General features: G+C 36.0%; 1 protein-coding gene across 1 annotated transcript in view; it reads right to left on the reverse strand.

The window, feature by feature from the left end:
* The window catches only part of LOC129000182 (baculoviral IAP repeat-containing protein 6), a 274298-nt gene that overhangs the window by 96244 nt on the left and 152904 nt on the right, over positions 1 to 25150 (reverse strand). Inside the window, exons 34-38 of the mRNA XM_054427130.1 lie at positions 21692 to 21844; positions 5409 to 5539; positions 4737 to 4869; positions 3100 to 3288; positions 2747 to 3011 (exon numbers count right to left, since the gene is read on the reverse strand). Coding sequence (XP_054283105.1) covers positions 2747 to 3011; positions 3100 to 3288; positions 4737 to 4869; positions 5409 to 5539; positions 21692 to 21844 — 871 coding nt within the window. The remainder of the gene's footprint in view (positions 1 to 2746; positions 3012 to 3099; positions 3289 to 4736; positions 4870 to 5408; positions 5540 to 21691; positions 21845 to 25150) is intronic.

Below are 25150 nucleotides of genomic sequence, written 5' to 3' on the forward strand. Positions count from 1 at the left end.
TCTCAAAACTTAAGGCTATGGCTTAGATTACGCGTCTTAGTCGAATATGTTATTGTATTTTAATAGGGATATGCCAATAACAGAATTTCTCGATTCGATACCAGTTCTGAAATATTACTCACGATTCATGATACCGATTCCATATAAAAACTCATATTTTTATTTTAAGGAAGTTGCCATGGTCAATGTTTTATTGTTCGTTTAAATTCCAGATCAGACAACCGGCATAGCCGGCCCAAAATTATCGTGCGCTCTCAGTTATTAATCGTATCTAAGTGTGATAAGTAAATGGAATCAGGGAACCGCTCTTGCTTTTTAAGAAACGAAATAGTCGTAGACTGAAAACATCCAAATGGTCTAAATGGATTTTCTGGCACGGCAACTCTGCTAGAAAATCGAGACACTGTAAAACGTTGTCATGTTGGTACCACTAGAAGAATCAATCACTCATTGGCTGTTGGCAATTGCAATGCCCTAGTTCCAAAGTACTATTCCCCTAGTAAATATAGCGGCCAACATCTCTCAATTCTCACATTCAGTGCTACCTTCGGTTGTAGCTCTAGTTCAGTGCGAGCAACAGCAACTATTGCCACCATTGCCGGTATCGACCGACTTAACCTTGATCGCAATAAGTAATTGTCTGTGTTCATGTTTGTGTGTGTGTATAGACAGACACTGACAGTGAAACTGAAACTAGAAAAGACGCGGGCGGCACGACAATTTAGACAATACGATTACCAATCGACGCAGGGCTGTGGATTGAATTGATGTTTAGTATTTAATTAATATGTTATTTAAAATTTTATTAACAGAGTATACTACTGAATCGATCAACTAATTTAAAATTAACAAGTTTACCTACAACCATGAACTAGACATGAAAAACGACCTTCATAGTTTACAATGGGATGAGAAGGCTACTTTTGTTGTTTAGTCTATGGTTCAACCAGCTTACTTGGAAAGTACAACAACCGTGTAAAACCCTATTTTGTTGGCTTTAAATAAAATTTTACTTTAAAAAAGGCGAAGCAATAATTGTTATAAATTGGTTTAAATACCTGCTTTTAGCAATCCAATAGTCGCAATTACTGTCACTCAACTAGTTTTGACTTCATGAAGATGTCATCCTCAGGCGTCCATTGGATGTCAAAATAATCACTTCATTAAAAGGTCGTCAATACACACATGGTACATTCACACACGAACACGGACATAGTTACATAAAAAAGGTACATTTACAACGAGAATAAGATGAATTAATGGTAACTTAAGGATGATGCGTCACGACTGGGTAAATGTGGCGTCCAGACGGTATTTAAACCAATTTATATATTCAACGTAATCCGGAGGCTAACATAAAAAATGACATATATTTTTGTCGTGGTAAAAAGTAGGCCTACCTAGACCATTTTTTTGTCACACCATCGGTACTTTCGTCTTGAGCTTACTCCAACCTTAGCTAAATTTCACATCTGAGATATTTTTCCTTTTTCCTTCACTCATCAAAAATAACATGCCATTTCTTAACGCACATTTTTGTACTTGGACGACTTGGTTTTGGCGTTGGTATGGCACAATTAATTAGATGCCTATTACCTAACATAAAATGATGTTATGGTTGAGGAAGTTGGTTTAAATAGCCAAAATAGCTATTTACCTTACAAGTGTAGTAAGAGCGTTTTTACATCACGCAGGTGAATGTTGTGCAACGAGCGGAAGCGAGTTGCATAATTTACCGAAGTGATGTAAACACGCTCTTGCGTAACGTACAAGATTTTACCTGACCCGACAATATACAGGAGGTTACAAACAATATTTTTCATTATCCATTTCACTCATCTTCTAACAGTAACGGTAACGTTCATTTACAAACAAAAGCTAGGTTAGGAAAATTCTTCAAAACATAACAATAAAATTCAAGCGCACAGCTGATTTCTAGCGTTGAACGTCGTTGGCTCCATAGAGGTATATTTTTTTAAGCACTCAATGTTATTTAAATGGGTTTCATTACATCACCGAGTGAGTTTTTTTCAACTTTACATCACTCGAGAAGTAACGAAGTTATATACATCACGCTTGGGATAGGGAAGTTTAACATGGCGGGTTAGGTAAAAATTATTTTCATTTTAGGATATGGAGGTTGGGATTTCTTTATTTCTTGATTTACGGCAGGGACAGATCATTATTCAATTTTTCAGAATACAGAATTTTAACAGAAAACTTAAAAACCACCAACTAAAAATCTTATAACAAGGCCTGGGTCATGAATGGTACATTATTAATGGTAGGGGAAAAGGAAACGGTGATATAAATAAGTAAACACAACCATATAAATTTTATTTTTGATTATATAAATTATAGTTTTTGTAGGCTTGATTGGACTGTTGAATCGTAGCCTGTATATTTTTTTAAAATAACAAAATACAAAATCTCAGTTATCATAATTAAATTATAGAGTTTAAAAAAGTCATAAATAAATAATGTACTTTTTTTTAAATGGTGAGTTGGGAAAAATCTGATTTTTTTTGTTATTCAATTAGGCTACTTCTATGGTATTTTACTCATTAGGACTTTTTTACTTATTAGAAATTGATGGAATCAGAATCGGGAATCGATTTGCAAAAATCGGTATTGGAATCGGAATCGAAAAAAAGAGGAATCGACCCACCCCTAGTTTATTCTAAATATAATTAAATATTTACACCAGGTAAAAAATAAAATGTAAGATTATTATTTCATTGCTTACAGACAGCATTCAGTATACTAGCAGCAGTGTTGACGTCGGTGTTGGTGAAGTCGAGATGCAGCATGAGTTGCACCAGCTTGGCCTGAGCGTCGAGAGGACCTTGCTGTAGAGCGATGGCACCACTGGGTCTCACCAGCTGATCAAACACTCGCAGGAGCAGCAGCTTGAACTGACAACCCAGCTCACTGCCACTGGACACCACATCACAACGCATCTCTAGTCTCACCAGCATTTCATGTAGGCTCTGGCAAACCGACACCCCAGCCTGACACACAACACCATTAGACAATCACTGAGCACTGAGCACTGAGCACTGAGCAGTAGCATTATATAGTAAAGGTAATCACACTTACACATCCTTTGATCTGTGAGCTGGAGAGGAAGGCTAGAAGTAGTTTTGGAAAGTTGACATTTGTAACAATGACACTAGCCATGCGCTGCAGTGTGTTGTTGAGGTTGTTGTCTGTGTGGTCGCTGGGAAGGTTTGATATCAAGGAGAGAGTCTGAAACGCCAGACACCAGCACTCACTGATACTCCCGACCTGCTAATGGAACAAATAAACAAGTTTTAGAATAATTCCTGACTAGGTCATTATCTACATTTAGTATCTTAAATCTTAAATCTCAAAACCATCAAAACTTTGGAAAAGTTTCGGTTTTGAGATTCGATTGATTTTTTACTCATTTTTACCTGAAAAATCCAATTAACTATGCAAAACATTGCTTATGTTAATACTTTTTATAAATATCCACACTTTTAGGTATTTACCCACTGCTGGGTAAATATCCATGTATACCCACTTATAAATACCCTACCCAGTGTGTATTTACCCAGCCCAAATCACTAGGCAGGGTTATTTTTTTCTATAGTAGTTAATTTAAGTAATTTTGGATATATTAGTCAAATATAGCACGCTGTTTTTTTTTTTTTTTTTTTTTATAAAAGAGGTTGGCGGCCTCTTTTAACCTTGCATTTGCCCGTCCACATAGACTAAGCGCCTGAGCGTGGAACGTTTACAGCAAAGCAAGGAGTGAGCCGTTACAGTACAAAGGTGAACTGTACTGATAAATTGTAGTGGCAGTGACCAGGATCCGAACCCACGACATCGCTGCCTTGGGCCTGAAGTCCGCGACGCTACCGACTGAGCCACCGACTCACTAAAAATAAGATGTTAGAGTGATTTGTAAGTGAATTAGTGAACAACTTCACCAATACTTCATCAGCCTTTTCTTAATTTGATGAAGACTTCAAGGTAAGTTTATGTCTATTTTCTCTTACAGATTAAATATAGGTACTGTATTAATATTTAATATGAATTTCATAACAAAAATGTTTAAGTCTGCCTACATGTTTATAAGGGACTAGACCAGACAAAGATTTGTCATCATTGCCAAGTGCACTTTAGCCAAACAAACCCAAAGGTCTTATTATAGAGAAACAAATCCCTTTGGGTCTATACAGGGAGCGGCAGAAATATCTGACGGTTTTCAAGCGAGTACAGTCCGGCAGCCGTGTGGAGAGGGGTGGTGGGGAGCGGCTCATTCTCAAGGCCAAGTGACCCCATTTCAGTCGCCATGGAGCAGTGGACCGGTATACATCGCGCGTTTGTCGTTGAGGCATATTTTAAAAGTGGCGATTCTGTTGTTGATACGCAACGTAAGTTTCGTAGGCATTTTAATGTGGCTCGTGGGGAACCTATCCCATCCCGAAACACCATCAAATTGTGGGTGGATACCTTTAGACCCACAGGATCAACTGCAAAACTTAGGCATACCCGTCCAAGGTCAGTGAGGACACCGAGAACGTGGAGCGAGTGCGACAAGCTGTGCTAACAAGCCCGCATCGCCCGGCGCGTAGACAAGCTGCTGCTCTTGGCATGTCTGATCGCTCTATTCGAGGAATTTTGCTTAAGTTTTGTTATTGTATGCTATTTTATATGGGTGAAAGTGAAGGTCTGAGTGCAAAATTCGCCGAATAGAGCGCTCAGACATGCCAAGAGCAGCAGCTTGTCCATGCGCCGGGCGATGCGGGCTCGTTAGCACAGCTTGTCGCACTCGCTCCACGTTCTCCGGCGTCCTCACTGACCTTGGACGGCCTACGTTTTGCAGTTGATCCTGTGGATCTAAGGTATCCACCCACAATTTGATGGTGTTTCGGGATGGGATAGGTTCCCCACGAGTCACATTAAAATGCCTACGAAACTTACGTTGCGTATCAACAACATAATCGCCACTTTTAAAATACGCCTCAACGACAAACGCGCGATGAATACCGGTCCACTGCTCCATGGCCACTGAAATGGGGTCAACTGAATGGGGTCACTGAAATAGGGCCTGAGAATGAGCCGCTCCCCACCACCCCCTCCACTCGGCTGCCGGACTGTACTCGCTTGAAAACCGTCAGATATTTCTGCCGCTCCCTGTATTATGCATTATGTATTATGTATTTGATGTGTTCCTGAAAATAAAAATAAGTGAAAGAGGTAAGTGTTACTGGATGTGAGTTTTCTTCAAAGTTTCTCTGTAAGTTGACCATGGTCAACAGAATCTTTTGTTTAAATTTATTAATTCCCATAACTAAACAAATCTTTTGGGGTGTTTTACACTGAGATTGGTAGTACACGTCTTACTTGGCAAGGGCGTTAATGAGAGAGCTTATAGCTGGTGGACTGAGAGCAAATATAGGTATGATGGAAGCATCAACGCTCGACTGTCGCCTCGTATCAGAGGGTTGTCCAGATTCAATGTCAGCCACAACTGCAGCACCAACTCCAGGTTGCTGGTGTCTTTGTCCTATGAAAACCAATACAAAATGTCACAGGTGGAGGTGAACTTGTACACAATCCCTTACCATACCATACCAGCATTTGTTGCTACGCAGTAGTTTATAGTGGCTTAACTTAAATTGTTATGCAGGTCTACTTGGTCTTAAAGTTTAAAATCACCAGAATACATTGCAAAACAATACCACATACATTGCATTTTCTCTACCTTTTAGCGAATTTCCCTATAGGGAAGTAGCTATTACCGTAGGTGGCACGGTAAGACCTAGACCCGGGACCGATTTACTATTTCATTTTTGATGTCCCCAGAGGCCAAAAACACCATTCGTTCAAATTTTTATATATGTATATATATATATAGACTTATATATATATATATATATATACACGTCCGTGAACGCGATAACTTTAACTAATTTGGTTTAAAGGTGTAAAGCGGGATAAACTTGAATGAGTTCGCGAACCAGCACGATCGGACCATGGGAACGGGGCTTTACAACAACTTTATGGGGTAACTTTTGTTTTATGGGGTAAAAATTGGTTTTTCTCACTTTTGACCCTCAAAACACAAAATTTCCCGATTTCTCTTTAGACCTTTTTAAAGAGCTTAAAAAAACAAATTTTTTAGTATATAAAAGTATTTTTGTTCGATTATTAGTAACGGAGAAAATTTCAAAAATTGTAAATTTAAAATTCCCATGTTATTCTTATGGAGAATATGGTCAAATGTTGTAGTTTGCTTGTTTATGGATATATTTTGATCAAACTTGGCAAATTTATTTATTTTGTACTAAGCTATCAATATTTTACTCAAAAACACACTTTATTAGTTTCCTTGTAGCAGCAAACCTAGGTACTCGTTAAACCTAATGTTATTAAAATATATTTAACCGAAAATCAATTCAGACAAATGGAAATTCGCTTAGTCGGCAGGTTTGCTGCGGCGGGGGTATTTCTCATAATGTTGATAGCTTTAGGTTTAAATATACTGTATATTTATTTTTATTGTGTTGTACACCTTATGCAATATAAATCTTATAAACCAGAATGATGACAGTGACATTGATACTTTAGTAACCTCATTGTTCGTTACCTAAAGAAATTTATACAGGCACTCCTAAATAATCAGGTCTAGGCCTAGGTATTTTGATTCTTTAGAAAAACAGTAAAATATGCCTAGGGTATACTAAGAAAATGTAATTGAGCCTGAGATAGATTTATGATTGATATGAGTCGACGTTAACTTAAATAAAAATCTTCAATCTTGAAACTGAAAAGGCAATTATCTTATTCTGTGCTAATCCAACTGTACAGTGGAACCTCTTTAATCCGAACCCCCGTAATTTTTTATTTATTTATTTATTTATTAAACATCATCACATTACATCAATTCTCTTGACAGGTGATTTGTCACAAAGTCTAATACTAATACTATACTACATTTTAAAATAAAATAGCTTACAAAAGAAATAAAGCATATAATAAGCTAAAAACCTATGGGAGAAGCAATATCTTTCAAATATACTCATTTTCCAGATATTCCTCTAACGAGTAAAATGCCCTCTCCAAAAGGAAATTTTTTAAAGATAGTTTAAATTTAGAGAATGAGGCAATGTTTTTAATCCCAGCGGGTAATTTATTGTAAATTTTTGGTCCCATATACTGAGGGGATAAATGAAAGATTTTAAGCCTATGTTGAACTGGTTTTATAATATTTTTGAATCTTGTGTTATGTGGATGAGATTGTTGACAGTCCATGAATGTGTCGAAATCACTTTTAACCATTAATGCCAATTTGTAAATATAAGAGCTAAAAAAAGTTAAAATTTTAAAATTAATAAATAAATCTTTACAATGTGTTCTACGGGAGACTCTGGCCATTAATCTTACAGCTCTTTTTTGGAGAATAAATATTTTTTTGGCCTGGCTTGATGAGCCCCATACAGTAATTCCATAATTCATAATCGATGAAAAATATGCGTGATATACTACTATTTGTGTTTCTAGATTAGTAGTATCCCGAATTATTGTGAGAACAAATGTTGCTGAGCGTAGTCTTTTTGATAGGTTTTTAATGTGTTTTTGCCAATTTAGTTGTGAATCGATTTCTATTCCCAAATAATTTATTGACTGTTGTGAATGAATTGTAGTTAAGTTTGTATTTACAATTATTTCTTGGTTAATATTGGATGCAGAAAACTGAATTAGTTGAGTTTTTGCCACATTCATGGACAGGCCATTTACTGCAAACCAATCCCCAAGGAGTTGAAATTCCTTAGTTATTGAGGCTTGAATGAACTCATTGTTTTGTCCTGTGCATATTAAAGCGGTATCATCTGCGTATTGAAAGGTGGACATCTTAGTAGCATTGCATAGATCATTAACATAAATAATAAATAAACAAGGGCCGAGAATGGAGCCCTGAGGAACTCCATTGGGGTTAATGTTCCACTCTGATTTATAATTTCTCTGCATTTTTTGTAAAATAAGTCTTTGTTTTCGAGTCTTTAAATATGATATGAACCATTTTAATTCAGTATTTTTTATTCCATGCATACTTAATTTTTCTATGAGTATCTCATGATTCACACAGTCAAAAGCCTTGGATAGGTCACATAGCACACCCACAGTCTTCTGCGATCCATCCAAGGCTTCCGCAATGTAGTTAATCATTTTTGTTATGGATTTTTCAGTACCGAGTTCTGGGCGGAAACCAAACTGTGAAGGATTTATTAAATTATTGCTTTCTAAATATTCTGTTAGTTGAATCTTTACAATTTTTTCAAAAATCTTTGAAAAACAAGGCAGAAGGGCGATGGGGCGGTAGTTAGAGGGATCGTTGACATCGCCCTCTTTGAACAGAGGTTTAATCTCAGCCAATTTTAGCTTATCAGGAAAAACCCCCCTCTCAAGGGACTGATTCACTATTTGGCATAATGGATGTTCTATAAATTTAAAAACTCTTTTAATGACAAAAAGAGGAATTTCATCCCAACCTGAGGACTTAGTGTTACTGAGAGATGTAACAACTTTTCTTAACTCGTCAATTGAAACATTTCTAAATTTAAATGTTAATTTGGAACGTGGATGATTTTCGATTAGTAACTGAGTGGCTTTTAATTTATCTGTTGATTTGTTGGCATACTGAGAAACATTAATAAAAAAGTTATTGAATTTATTTGCTACCAATACTGCACAATTTTGTATATCCCTTTCATGTTTGAATTTAATCTCAACTGGAGTATCAGATATTTGTTTATTAAGTCCTGTTTCATTTTTCACTACTACCCAAGATGCTTTACTTTTATTCTTAGATTTTTTAATAAAATCGCCATTAGCTTTCAGTTTTGCTAATGCAACTACTTTTTTAAAGACCTTTCTGTAGTTTTTGTAATAGATTAAAAACTGAGGGCTACGATTCCATTTTGATTCTTGGTGCAACCTATTTTTATTTTCTGCTGAAATTTTTATTCCTGTTGTTATCCAGTTATTTTTGTTACGTTTATTCTTTGGACGATCTACTGTTTTGGGGAATGCCTCGTTGAATGAATTTAGAAAGTTTGTAAAAAATTTATTGTAATTTGTATCTACATTAAAGGTTTCAAAAGGGTTCCAAATAACATTATTTAGTGTGTTTTCAAAGGTTTGAAAATTTGTTTCTGTAAACTTCCGAGTAAGTTTTTTATTTACACCCTTAAGTCTTGGAGAGGACATTTTCTCAAATGACAAAAGTAAAACTTTGTGGTCTGATGCACCTATGTCTAAAACTAAACTGCTAGTTTTTTTTGTCTGCAAGTTAGAAATAATATTGTCAATGCAAGTACTTGAAATACTCGTTACCCTAGTTGGAACAAGAACGTTAGGTTTGAATCCAAAACAATCACAAATTTCTAGTAAATTATCAGTACTTACTTTATCGGTAAATAAATCTATATTTGTGTCTGACATTATAAAAACATTTTTTGACATTGCTTCCAAAGCTATTTTGTCTAATAACATTTCAAACTTTTCTAAAAATATCTTATCTATGTCCCTACCTGGAATTCTGTATACTGAAATAAAAACTGAATTCCAGTCCTTGACTTCAATAAAAGATCCTTCAAAACAACATTGTTCATTTAAAAATTTTAAGTCATTTCTAACCTTAAAACTAACATTTTTGTCAATCATTAAACATGAACCCCCCCGCCATTGATCTATTCTAGCATAGTAGTCAGCAATTACAAAACCATCTAGTTTATTTAAAACATTTATACTTTTAACATCAAGCCAATGTTCATTTATAGATATAACATTAATTTTGCAATCCATATTTCCAATAAACAGATTAAGGTCTACATAGTTGTTTAGAAAACCCTGAATGTTAAAATGTAATAAAAACATATCTTTTCCAAATTTACTATCAGACGCTAACTTGACATGTGCATCAGTAAAATTATCTATTTCTCTAAAAAAATATCTTTACTATTAGTACTACTTGTATTCTGCTTGTTGTTACCACTTGTACTCTGCTTTTCACTACCACTTTTGCACTTGTTACTTTCACAATGCTGTAACTGATGGTGTGATGGGATGAGTGGAGGGAAGGTGTTGAGGCTGGCCAGGATAGGCACATCATCGTCTGGCCTCTGTGATGTTGGATGGTCATGGTGGGGTGAAGGACCTGGAGCCGCAACAGCTTCAGACATAGAAGCATCCTGCTCAGTAGCTGACAACTTAGTATGCCTCTGTATTTCCTTGTATTCATTACTGATGTCATGAGTTCCGGGACTGCTGCAGATGTAATCAGTTTGTGGAGAAGCAGGATGACTGGATTGTTGACTCTCACAATACTGTAAGCGGGAGTTGACTGTAGAATTATCTAGCTGCTGTGGAACTTGCAGTTTTGAAGGGTCAGATGGAAGATCATCACTTTGACTCTCGGAAGCTCGTAAGTTGGTGGGTCTTGTCAGTCGAATTAATTGTTCGAGTCGATGCTGAAATTCTTCATGTGCCAAACCGTTTCTTAGTTGTCGGTGAGATTTTTGATAGTACGACACAATAGTAACCGTAGCCTTAGTTTCCTGTTGAAAGTTTTTAGGTTGGTGATAAAGTGGTAGAGCTCAATCCTATCTCGCACACATCCAATTGGTGAACAAATTAAGTGATTTAGACCTTTTCTTTTGAAATCCTGGGTCAAATTTTTAAAAGCTGTATCATAATCAAAAATTTTGGGTTTACCGTAGTATTTGCCTTTAGTGATGAGGCTGTATATGAAAGTACCTTGATTTTCTTGTAAGGCTAGGTGTTCAGTTAGACGTTGTTCAGGACTAGGTTTACCAAAATGTTTTTTGAAAACTACAGCCACTCCAGCAGACATATGGCGAGGATCGCTAAAGTCAGCTGAGATAGAGTGTGCAAAGCCTACAGTTTTACAGCCTCCATACTTCTTAATGACTTCCGACATGTGCATATCTGTGACAGTTATGTTTGTGTTCAATTCTTTTTTACTATGAAATAAGTTTGGTTGAATTTTTTTAATTGTATTAAATATCAGATGAACTAAGAAATTTTTGCCTCTATTATTAATATGGAGACCATGCTTCGTGAAGTGAAACCTCTTTAAATTATCAACGTCAATAATATATACATTGTCAAGCCGGGCCACTAGTTCTTTAAGGTAGTTATTTAAAAGGTCAATTTCATTGTGAAGGGAGTCATTTTGATGCAAATCATATCTTCTTGGTATTGTTGTTATAACCACAGGCGAATTTGCACTGATGTCTTGCAGCTTTTTTTCTACACCAGAGTAGAGAGGGGATAGATCTTTACGTAGAGTATCATTGGTCCCACCCATAAGCACTGTAATGTCACCCTTTGAATGTGACGCAGTCTCGGCGACTTGAAGGAGGCAAGCATTTGGCATCACAGATCCCAGAGTTTGAAGCTTATCTGGATACTTTTGTTTTAATGTAGTACCTATATATCTCCCCTGACTATCCGAAAAAACTGAGACATTCAAAACAGGCTTACCAACACGGAAATTATCTGAGAAGACAGCTGTTTTTTCCTTTTCATACTTTGGCTTCACTAGGTTTCTTTGACTAGACTTCTTTCCACTTTTAACTGTCCGGGCTTCACCACCAGCCTGTCCATCTGAAGGAGAATCCTCTACTACCTCCAAAGCGCCAAACCTGTTTCTTAATAACACGTTTTCTTGGTTCCTACCAAAAGCTTCAGTATTTAACCTAGGAACTCTAGATATACCTCCCGAGGCTTTGGAGCCCCCCACTTCAATCCATTCATTTTGCTCCTTGTTGGTGGATTTCACACTGCTATTAGTGTTAGACAGATTTGCATTAAGGGTTATTGAGCTGACACATGTTTGATCAGTAGTTTTATGAGAGGCTGTTGGTGCTTGCTGAAATATTAATTTCTTCAGTGTTTCTGAGGTTAAGAAAATGTGATTATTGTTGTACAGCAGGTAAGCAATAGTGGAGCGCTTAATCACAATATCTGACTCCTCAAACTTCAGTCGCAGGACACAAGATTCAATATTATGAGTAACCTCACTTGCAATTGCCTGAATGAGAAGGTCAACAAACATCAACATGTATACGCCACAGTCTACTTTATTCAATCCCTGCTGTGGGCACTTAACAATTTTTATTTGAGGAACTATAGGAGTGATCTGTGAATTAATGTGTTTTGAAATTCTGGGTATTAATTTATTAGCTGAACTCAGATTGTAGTTGCCAAGGGAGTCAAAGTAATAAAATGAGTTATCAAGTTTTGAGTAAAACAGTAAACTCCAATGTGAGCCGCTAACTGTATTTGAAGCCACAGCATCATTCACAGGTATTATTATGAATGATTTATCATGAAGTTTCAAAGGTTCTAAGATATACTCATAATCATCAAGACACTTGATCGCATGGCTAATGACTGGTTTAATTAAGCAAGTGTTATCCTTAACAAAATTGTTCAACAAGATGTCAAAATACTTTTCGAGGCTATCATCCGTTATCCATTCATTCGACATTAGAGCCAAAGAAAGCGAGGCATTATTGCTGGTTTGGGTCTCTGTTGTATCTTTGGTTGTGTGGTTTTCAGCTAGAATATTCTCAGTTGTAATCGCATCAGAACCGGTATAGTTGCCAGATGTTTTAGCAGATATGATGTCCAATGTGTTAGGAATAATATCTATCGGGGTAACCAGTGAATCACTTGATTTCATTGAGACAGACAAGTTGATTGACTCCTGACTTGAAGATTCATTTGAAACACTACTGAAGGAAGAATTACTACTGTTGAGCTTTCTTTGAGTGAAATTGAAGTCCTCAATTTTGATTGGAAGTTTTTTATCTTTAAATATATTTTTCAAGCTCCTTTTTCGATCGGAATAATTTACCACCAGGCGATTTTACGTAAATATCAACTTTTCCTTTACTAAGACCATTTTTTCGCAACTTTTCCTCTCTTATCCAACCTCGAGGCAAATTGATATTAAGGTCATTTTCAGAACAATTCATTTTGTTGAAGTATTAATAAAAATTAAATTATTTTCTCTCAGATAAGTGGAAAGGAAAAATTATATTTTTGGATTTAACTACAACTCTACTTAAAGCTGAGCACAGCTTACGGTATTGACAACTTCAGAAATGAATATATACAGTTCAATTGAAGAATTTTATAACATTCTTGTGAGTTAAACCCAACTGGGAAAAATCCAACTGCAATAAAGTGACATTTAGCTGTCACTAAATACTAGAGATTGTTATCTCTTGTGGAGCAAACCTCAGTTGAAATATAAACAAACAAAACTTGAGTTGAAACACAGATCTGCCGTTATCAGTCCACAGGCTCAAAGGTCAACCACTTGCACCTTGCTTCACTGGACTCTTATCTCATGACCCATCTTATCTCTAATATCTGAACGAACCTGATATTCCTTGAAATTTTATTTAATAAAACATAAAACATCTGCAACTGGTTACTTAAACAAAAAAACCGGTTTCTTATATTGGCACAGAAAAACAAACTGAACATTTACATGTAAAACACTTGTTAAAAAACACAGTATTTTCATAGAAATTTAGCAGAAACTGAGGAGCACAAGTTTAGCAGTTCTAACAGCAACAGGGACTTCCCCCTCCATCCACTAATCCGAACGTCCACTAATCCGAACCCCTCATTGCTGTACTCTATACACAGGACAGCAGTTCTTTACTGTATACTGTATTTAATTTACAGTACTGTTTATTCACCATGTTTACTACTGTATTAAATAAACTAGGGATGGACGGGTCCCGAAATTTCGGGAATTTTTCGGGAAAATAATATTCCCGATTATCGGGACGGGATTACATTTGATTCGGGAATTTTTCAGGACGGGATTTGGTCCGATCGTCGGCGATTTTGCCGCTTCGTGAGTGCCGATGACGCCGCTATTGCGAGCGATAGGTCCGCGAACGCAGGAGACGAAGTCATTTCGACGATCGCGCCGTGACCGCGGAGTCCTACCGACGATCGCGCCGTGACCGCGAGTCATACCGACGATCGTGCCGTGACCGCGGAATCATGCCGACGATCGTGCCGTGACCGCGAGGCATACCGGCGATCACCCCGTGACCGCGGAGTCATACCGACGATCAAGACGTGACCGTGGAGTCCTACCGACGATCGCGCCGTGACCGCTGAGTCATGCCAACGATCGCGCCGTGACCGTGAGTCATACTGTCGATCATGCCGTGACCGCGAGTCATACCGACGATCGCGCCGTGACCGCGGAGTCATGCCGACGATCGCGCCGTGACCGCGGAGTCATGCCGACGATCGCGCCGTGACCGTGAGTCATACTGTCGATCATGCCGTGACCGCCAGTAATACCGGCCATCATCCCCTGACCGCGAGTCATGCCGACGATTGCACCGTGACTGTGAGTCACAAGTTTCTATAGGTACCTGTATATTGTTACCCATTTTTTTGGTTTTTATAGATCAGTACCACAAACGGTAAAAATTGATTTTGTATGTCTTTTTTTGGTAACTGCAATACTCAAGACTTTCTTTTTATGCACAGAAAAAATCCCGTCCCGTCCCGTCCCGAAAATCGGGAAGGAAATAAAATTCCCGTCCCGTCCCGTCCCGAACTAAAAATTCAATCCCGTCCGTCCCTAAAATAAACACTGTATTTTACTTTATAAAACATTTTTTCACTTTTCCCAAAATAATGTTGATCAATTTTAGCCATGTTTTAGCTATTGTTATGTAAAAACAACAATATGTTCTGTAATCCGAACTACCCCTGGTCCCAATTAGTTCGGATTAAAGAGGTTCTACTGTAATTTCCTATTGAAATTCCTTTATTAAAAAAAAGGTGAAATAGTTGTACCCATCTTATAATAAACATAATACAATTAATTTTGAAACTTGAAAGAAATATGCCAGGCTAATTCAAAAATGTGTTAAGGGGTTATTTGGGGTAATGGGTCACACTCATTTAGTTTAAGTTTCTAATTGTAAAATTTGACTTTAAATTATTTTGTACAAGTTCATGAGTAAAATGTATAAACTTTTCTTTAAATTTATGGGTTTTCTAACTATTGTTCGGTAATTTTACTTGTTGATTCAACAAAAACTTCATTCTACTAATAAATTATTTACATATTAAAATACCCTATCGCTATAATATATAACTACCTTATGACTTATTGATCTAGTTCTTTCAATTGCTTCTGGTGACTTATCTTTTTTATTTATAGTGGGGTTGTATAGTAGCATATAGTGGCAGAATATTTCAGTTCTGGCTGCAATTTTAGGTGGTTATAGTATACAAGTTTCTGAACCTAAAACCGCCCAGACCCCAATTTTTAAGGACCTCGGTCGTCCGTAATGACGTCATCAAGATGGCGGCCGTAAGAGGATGCTGGGTCGCCATGAATTGGCTATAATGACCGAATGCCTGAACCGATTTTTAAGAAATTTGGCACACAAGTGCTTGAATACATTATCTCGCCCTAGGTTGTCAATGGTCGAGTTTGATCAAGTCGTTTCAAAATGGCGGCCATTAAAGCTAAAATTTAAAAAAAAAATCTTTCAGTGTTTTGTGTTCTCAGCTACCTCCAGAGATCTGCAGCAACCTATTCACTTTCCATGCAGTCAAAGGTTGCACTAACATCTCTGCACTTCATGGAATAGGCTAAATACCCCCACCACAGCAATCCTGCATATTAAGTGAGTTTCCATTTCCCTGATCTGATTTTCAATTAAATCAATTTCAATAACATTAGGTTTCATGAGTACCTAGGTTTGCTGCTACAGGGAGATTAATAGTGAGTCAACTAATATATTAATAGCTTAGTTTACAATAAATACATTTGCCAAGTTTCATTAAGATATAATTATAAGAGAGAGAGAATTTCTTTATTTACAACAAATTATTTTGCAGCATTACATGAATCAAATAAAAATATCACATGGGTCACAATGACCTGTGCGTGATAAGAGTCCTTATTTGGCTGCTTAAAATCAAAATAAAAGTTCTTCACACTTCAGATAATAAAAATAAAAAAAATCTAACAATAACTTAGTAAAATAAGCATAACAATTAATTTACTATACAATTATAATTATAAAAAACTGTGAAAACTAACAACCATATGCAAATGTAACTCAATAGTAGGGGAGCTCATTGCTTGCATTACATCCAATACACATTAACTTTTTTCCTTCGATTCCCAATTTTACTGAGGCGTGGATTCCGTCGACTTATAAACAAGCAAACTACAACAGTTTATGTACTCTCCGTAATAATAACACGGGAATTTTAAATTTACAATGTTTTTAATTTTCTCTATCTTGGATTAGGATTTGGGAATTTGGGAAGCTACAGGCATTCATTGGGCGCTTTAACTTGTAAGGTCGACAAGAAAACAATTGTCTGGGGAGCGCAATAATTTGATTTCGGATGAAGTGCTTTAAGGTAAGATACTGTAGTTAAAGTAGAGATGTGTCAATACCAAAACTTATATATGCACTCATACATGTGACTCATATGTGATGGTCAGGCAGTTATTAACCATATTTTTTTAGTTTGATTGTGGGTACCAGCCCAAAGCCCGGTTTTGGCTATTGCCGTTAATATTGGCAATCAGTCAGTGGCAAGCGTGTCGCAACTCCGCTAGCCAGCAGCATTGTCTTGCAATTTATTTGGGGTTTTGTTGAGTGTCACAAAGTGTTGAGTACATCGATTGCTACATCACGTTCGGTTGTTTGGATTGTGGCATGGAATGCATGCCTGATTGTTTTGCTGACATTAGGTGTCATCATTCTATGTGACGTGTAGGACCGCCGAACCTGGGGTAATCAGTCAGTCGGGTTCAAAGTGTCGGTGAGCCGCGATTATGCACTATCTTCCCCTTCCTCGCAGGTGGCATGTCCGTTTCAAAAATATGTTCAATTTTAAATAGTTTCATCTAAATAGTCTGTATTTCCAATTGCTAGTAACCTATTAAAAATTATTTGTTCGTTTAACATACTGTAAAAAATTAAGTATTGAATTCTCTTCTGCAATCGATCATTGAGTTTCCACCCTTCCCGTGTGTGGTTGCTACACATATATGACTTATAGGCTTAGGTGAAAAATATTTATTTTAAATTATAAATGGGAAGAACATGTATTGCTGGAAATGTCAGTGAATTGCTTGCCTCTTCCAGAATTTGTATTTACATCATCATAGTCTTCCACGATCACGGCAAAATTCTAGAGATCTTCCATGATTTTTAGACTTATCGTTGTCTCTCGCGGTCACGGAAAGGTCATACAAGTTTTCCACGATTGTGGCAAAATCCTGGATGGCTCCTGTGGTTTGTGAACATTATCGTTGTCTCCATCGGTCACAGAAATATCATCATCATCATCCTCGATCATGGGAAAATTTTTGACATCTCCCCCGGTTTGCAGACATTAACGATTGTATCCAGCGGTCACGGAAACGTCATCACAGTCTTCACGATCGGGGCAAATGCGTGAATTTTTCTATCACGCGAACTTCGCAGACGCATTGACGCATTTAACGATTGTAATCTTCTACAGGGGCTTAAAATCAAAAATTCCTGAATCGCTCCAAAAAATCCGGATTTCCCCGTTTTTTTCCAGAACCCTTCAACTTTTTTCATAGTTGGTATACATCATGTGCTAAAAGCTTGTATGGCTAAGCAATGTCTCAATGAATAAATGACATGTACCTTGATGCTAATAACTTGTATGGCAATGTCTCAGTATATGCCTTATAATCGGCCCCTTCCCCATGAATCGAATAGTTTTTTGATCATCACAGAATCAAATCAAACCTGAATTTCGATACATCGCACACCCCTAACCAAGAAGTATCTGCAGGAAGAACAGCTGAGGTTAACCTCTTGAATCCCAAGGGCGCGTATACGCGTCCGTGCAGTAGCCCCGCTGGGAACCCACGGGCGCGTATACGCGTCCGCGTGCAGTTTGAATTTGCCGCGCTAACTACGACTGCAGGAAGAAGAATAATATGCCGTGTTTGGCACCATTATATTTGGGAAAAAACGCTGATTCTCGTGGTATATTTTGTTTTGCGCTAGCTTGACATGCATCACTGCTGCGATGTTTAGAAGTTAGAACTCAGCTGACGTTTTGTTGTGTGTTGTGCAATTACGTATGTAGCTAGTTTGTTTGAAAATAATGAATAATCGTGTCGGAACATCGTGTTCTCTTCAAGATAATGAAATTAGTTTATACTTAAATAATCAAAGGTTGTGTGATATATCGGGAGTGGATTATTACGGCAATTTCGATGACAATTTTAGTGTTCAGTGCAGTGATGGTGATGAAGGGTTAGGCCTAACAGTGTATGACGTTGGTATAACCTCAAAACCTGATTCCCGGGTAAGTGGTGATTATATTTCACATGATGACACAATAAATATTGATAGTACATGTATTATATGTTTCTATGTAGGGAAATAAATTATCTACAAAATGTATATAATGAGTAAGAGTTTTATTTGAATAAAATAATTTTTATGATAGCTAAGTTTGAAAAATTTTGTAAAAATTTTACAAATTTTGACTTTTTTTAAATAAAACTTTTTTTATTCAATATTTTATAAATTTAGTTTGTTATTTTATTGCTCTTCAGTTTGTTCTGAACAAAAAAATATATATTTATATATGTTATCTTAGTTTTTTTAATTTTTTATAATTTTCTGAAAATTATCTAAACATACCCGGGCTGGGGAAAGTAGCATGACCTAACTTACTCGGGAGTCAAGAGGTTAAGAATACTTAATTGTTGTTATGAACATGAACATGTCATCGAGATTGAGTTTATTATAGTTCCAAGTTAAAAATTAAGATAAGTTTGCCATGGTACAAAAAATGTAATGGCTACAAGCTACAACATTCATTTTCCTAAAATTTGCCTATTCAGGTATTGGTATTGGCCACGACTATGATATTCTAGATATTGATACCAATGTGTAAGACACATTGATTGGGGGTATCAATAAGCGGCACATTCACAGTTAAAAAGAAAGGATGACTTGACCTTCTAATGACCCTGTCTACAATATTGTAGCTTATTATAATGTTTTTTTTAGTGATGGGCGGATCCAAAAAAATGTCGGTACCGGATCCGTATCCGGATCTTTTGAAAAATCGGATCCAAATACAGATACGTTTTTTCTTTTTTCAAGGGCGGGTTTTTTATGATAAAATAATTCATATGGCTAGGCAATGTCAAAGACTAACTGTGTCCATATAAAAACACTTAATATGTGTAGTTATTGAAAACAAAGTTATCACAATTCTACGTTGCGCAATGATTATCTGATTATCGATCGTAATTTTGAGGATATACGAAAAAGACAAACTACCACCTATCGCGTTGTCTTTCTAACACAGCTATTCGTATCGTAATCTACAACGAAGTGCGAGTGCGTGATTGGCTCGTCGCTATGACGACACACGGTTGCCGTGACAACCTACAGTGCGCACTGAGCACTGCGCCTTGTGTGGGAGGGGAGATTATACCAACAAACTATTTCAGGAATTCCATTTTGGGACGGATGAAAGATAAGGAAGAAACATAAAGTGGTCACGTGTGTAAATGTAGTGGGCGAGACAATAAGGCTATAAACGAGTATTGTCGCGTCGTTGTTCCTTGTTTGTTTACTTTTTCAGATTCCCTATCAAACGCCCCTATCTGCTATCCCTCTCTCTCCCCCCCTCTCTCTCTAACGATGTACTGATTAAACAGATTGTGGTTGACGACTTTTCTACTTTTAAGTTTCCCTGCGGTTATTTTAGTTCAATCAATCCCATAACCTTTCTATCGTTTATCAAAATAATTAATTAATCTGTTTTGTATTTTATTTCCTTTAAACCAACCCCTATTTACCATCTGTATTTTATAGAATAAAATGTTTGTTTATACAGTTTGACAGGCCACACAATTTTGTACCTATTTTATTTTGTATAAATAAAATAGGTTATTTATTACAGTTACTTTGATGATTATATATATAATGAATGCTTTTTATTATCAAAATAAGTAATGAATTATTAATTTTTGATAATACATGGGTCATTGAATACCATAATGTCATGTAGTTTCCTATTTGTACCTTGCAAATAATAATAATTGATGGTTAATTCTGGAAAATGAAAAATAGTGAACGCATTCATAAGCCTGTTGTCAAAACAGCAACGCGGGTGTAAGGGTTTATTGTTTCAGAGGCTAGGGTGTTTCAAGGACAAAGTGTTGGGCCTCCTGGCTTAGGGGGGAGGGATAGTGGTGAGACTGTGTGAAGGGGAGGAAAGGCCATACCTTTTTCTATTGCCAAATGCTATTTTTCTTCAGCTGATAAATCTGGCGCCCTGGTTTTGGCCATTTATTGATTAGTTCACCGACCCTTCTAGATAACAAAATTGAGTGACAGTGTTAAATCATCGTGTTCTGTATTTCATTTCTTGTTTACTTTGTGTGTTATTCTATTAATTTTAGTGATTTGGTCTATTCCCTCCTGGTCCCTTGCAAATTGTATTATCAATGCTAAATAATTGTGGTCAATTCAAATTATATTTTTGATTATTCAAATCTCCTACACAAAAAGACAAAAGTCAAACCAGGCAAGGAATAAACCTGCTATTGTAATCCCCGTACCCAGCCATATGGGAAGTGGTGAAAGTCTAGTCTAAATATAGCTCAAAGGTCTCACCCTTCCCTCCCCCCCCCAAACCCTTACTCAATGTTGCTATTCCGCTCATTTTGAGGTCATTGCACAACCCCTTCCTTCCTTCTATTGTTTTGCCTTTATAGTGTTTCTATTCTGACTTTTATAAACATAAATTTATTGCTTACGTAACAGTTCAGTAGTGGAATTTTCTATTGTGAAACAGTAGGCCTAGTTTAAAACAAAATCACTACCGATCATGTCATTCTATTCTGTGTCAAGTCAGTACTAGCTGTATACCATTGCCAGTCAGTCGCCGGCGACTGCTTTGAGTTGACCCATTCTGTCGTGACAGCTATAAAAATAGGTTAGGAAAACTACCTCTTGCTTTTTTCTATATTTGTATTACTGTAGAATCTACAGTAATACAAATTATCCATCATTTTATGTAAACGCAAGTTAAATTTTAACAAATATTGATTTTTTACAATTTTTAACCAAACTGGCGGAATTTAAAGATAAGCTCGAGTTTCAAGGCCGTACTCTACTCGAACTCGACATCTCGAATACTCGCCCGTTTTGTGTTAATAGTATAAAAAAATCGGATCCATTAAAACCGGATCCAGCCCAAGATCCGATTTTTTGTGGATCCAATCGGGCGTCGGTTCTAGCTCAGATCCGGCGGATCCGGTAGTCCGATATCCGGATCCGACAATCACTAGTTTTTTTCATTAATAAAGTAAAGAAATAAAATTTTTTAATCAATTCCATCCAAGGAGTCGAAATGTAAAATGTGTTTATGTTCAAAGTTTACAGGTTTTTGCTTGACTTGAAATTATAACATTTGAACTAATCAAATTTGTCCATGTGGTGAAATTGTTAATATGTTTTTGAGGTAATAACATAATGTCACACAATCAGTCATACTCTGTTTTGAATGGATTGTTATGTTTTTTGTTTAGTGGATGGGATACCTTGTTGAGCAGGTCTAGGAAGATGCCATCAAAGCAGTTCCTGAGCATGTCCACACTGCTTGGTTGATCACAGGCTGGTTGAGGCTGCTGCCATGGAGCAGTCAGAGGCTCCTCCCAGCGAGAGGGGGAGCTGCTCCCTACAGCCATTGATACCTGTATAACACCAGTAATCAGATCATCTGTATCCTTAAATATTAGGGATCTGGCTTGGTACGGTATATTGTTTTATTCCTCAGTTCTCGGTACAAAATCTTTACGGTACACGGTTACAAGTATTTTTGGTGTTTTCTTCTCAAGATTGTATCTAATCCATTATTTTTAATTTTCATAAACCGACATTACTATGAGGATGGATAGTATTGAACACTCCTGGTTTTCTATCAACAATTACCGTACATTATTAAAATATTTTACTCCCAACAGGATTGTGTCAAGAAAAATAAAACATTTAAAATAAAAGCCTTGCCTATTTTATTAGCAAGATAATCCATAGCCATCATAAAACAGTTTTAAAATTAGTTTAAGAATTTTAAGGAACTAAACATGTTTAACGTTGCCTACCAGTCGTCACACTCCTCTGTTTAATATGCCTTGAGTCACCTCGTAGTGAATGAGTTAAACACTCAGTTATTGTGTTAGTTTGAATAATATTGTGTTAAATTAGTCAAATTGTTTATTGTTATATTAACATTACCATGCCCGTAAACACATTAATTAGAGTAATTTTGGTCCTATTTTGATTAAATTTTGCATGCACAAGTAGGGCTGGATACACTTAAATGAATAACAAGGAACACACACTTAGAAGATTGGGTAATAGAAACAAAGTGATAAAAGGTTTTAACATTCTTCAGAAATTGTTGATTTATTATTTTTGCCTTTTAAACATAAAAATGCCTAATTTTCATTAAAACTATTAGGAAGAGCTTAAAAAACAAATAATTTTGTACATTGAAGCGTTGTTGTGGGATTAAATGATTAAAGGTTACAGAGAAAAAAAAAAAAAAAAAAACTGAACATTTCAAATTTATATGTTGTAGTTAGCTTATAATAGGGTGATTACCGAGAAACGCATGTTTTTCAAATAACGAGTATTCAGGCAATTCAGATAAAAAGTTATATTTACGAGTGGAAAAACACTGTACACAATATGCAATTTTAGAATAAAATTACTTACAATTTAGTTTAAAAAAATTCCATCTCTGAGATGGTCGCCTTCTGCTTGGTATGGAATTCCTTCTTCGAACATCCCCTACAAGAGTTATCACACGTTTTGGTGATGTCACTTGGCTTTCTCGCTAACCGGATCTTGCAGTTCCAGATTTCTTTCAATGGTTTTTTATCTAGAATTTACATAAACAACCCACAAACAATACAGGAACTTAAAGAAGCGATTCGCCAGGAAATCAACGCCATTCCTAGAGATATGTTAGCAAAATCCGTAGCAAGTTTTAAGGAACACCTTCAACACTGTATCAAAGCAGAAGGCGACCACCTTAGATATGTACTGTAATTTTTAAACACTAAATTGTAAGTAATTTTATTCTGAAATTGCATATTGTGTACACTGTTTTTCCACTCATAAATATATTTTTTGCTTTGAATTGTCTGAATACTAGTTATTTGAAAAACATGCGTTTCTCGGTAATCACCCTATATTAACATTTTACAATAATTAAAACAGCTTTCTTCCCTGTTAGGGGTCTGCGGTACAGAAAATTTAAGGTTTGTATGGTACAATATTTCGTACCTCGGTTCTCGGTACAAAATCGGTATGGTACGCGACTACTGGTATTTTTGCGGTTTTCTTCTCAGAATTGTATTCAAACCATTATTTTCAATTTTAATACATTGACATTACTAAAAAAATGAATAGTACCCTATATTAATGGTTTTCTAACAACAATTACTGTACCACACATTATTAAAGCCTTTCACTCTTAAGAGGATTGTGTCAAGAAAAAAAAAACACAGTTAAGATAAAGGCTTTACCTATTTTACTCTGAGATACTATGAATAGTAGGGATGGTCAAGTCTCGAAATTTCGGAAAATTTTAAATCTCGTTACACGAGACGAGATTTTTTTTGGCCAAGATTTTTATCGAGACGAGAAAAAAAAAAAAATTAAAAACGCCTGCAGAAAGTCAATGCAATACCCGCAATACAGGAGCGTGTTGTAGTTGCGTTTCCTTTGCGAAGGCGTTCTTATTTAATTAATTCGTTAAATGTTAATATTACTTTAATTATTTTAATAATATTACTTTAATAACATTTGAGAAGTTTTGTTAAGTGTAAGCAGTGTGAGGAATGTTTTATTACTATAAAAAGTCAAAACAAGTAACTATTTTATAAAAATTTATATTACTTTTATTTTATGATTTATTTTATTTTAGGATAAGTTGAACTCTATCCTAACTGATATCACTATGTTTCCTAATCGTAGGCATTTTTAATAAGTTAGGCGTGATTAATAAAAAAATGTTATGCTGATGTTTTTTAATAAAAGATTGTAAATATTCTTGCCTATTATCATTATTTTTGTATTTAAACAGTCATCTAACAATGTTACAAAATCAGGTAAAAATTTTGAACGTGCATTTCCCGTTGTGTATGAGAAGGGAAATCCCGTCTCGATCTCGTCTCGAAATTTTATGAGAAATAAAAAATCTAGTCTCGTCTCGTCTCGAACTAAAAATCCAATCTCGCCCATCCCTAATGAATAGCTATGATAAAGTGGTAATAAAATTACGATAAAAATTTTTAGGAATAAACATGTTTGAAGCAACAATTTGACAAGATAATTTTACACAACTGATCAATTATTTCCGACCAAATTTTTTTATATATATTTTACCACGTTTATTTTTCCTCTTGCAGGCACATTTAGGATTTTTTTTATTTTTCCCAACAGGTATTTTCTTTCTTATTTATTTTTAAATTTTTCAAGTCTGCCTTTTTCCCCAACCAAATTTTGCTTCAGTATTCATTATGTTAGTAACTGCCCAGGCGGCAGCTCTCTCACTAATACTAGAGTCTGAAGCTTTTACCCTTTATCAAGCTAATAATCTGTCAGCCACTGATCTAATTTTACTATTCTTCGATCTTGAGTGAGCTATATCGTTGATTTTGCATGCAGCATCCAATTTATTTATGCCTTGATCACCTCTTGCTAATCTCCTCCCTAAATTTGTTCCAGGTCCACAGTAGGCCTACTGAGTTAGAGATAAAATTTAACAGTCTTCATAAAACTATTATTTTTATGATAAAATAGAATTGGGGAAAGTAGTAAAGGAATAAAAGTGATAAAACTCAACAGTTCTTGGAAACAACAATTATTGTCGTGATAAAATATTAATGGATTTGGGACTGATAATTGGTTTTTTATTGCATCATCACCCTCGTAATAAATTATGAAGATCTTAAGCAAACATCCAATAAGCCTTTTATGTGCACTGAATC

Source organism: Macrosteles quadrilineatus, unplaced genomic scaffold (assembly GCF_028750875.1).
Source record: "Macrosteles quadrilineatus isolate MER2022 unplaced genomic scaffold, UCM_ALF_1.0 Scaffold_1__1_contigs__length_201487025, whole genome shotgun sequence".
Taxonomy (NCBI): Eukaryota; Metazoa; Arthropoda; class Insecta; order Hemiptera; family Cicadellidae; genus Macrosteles; species Macrosteles quadrilineatus.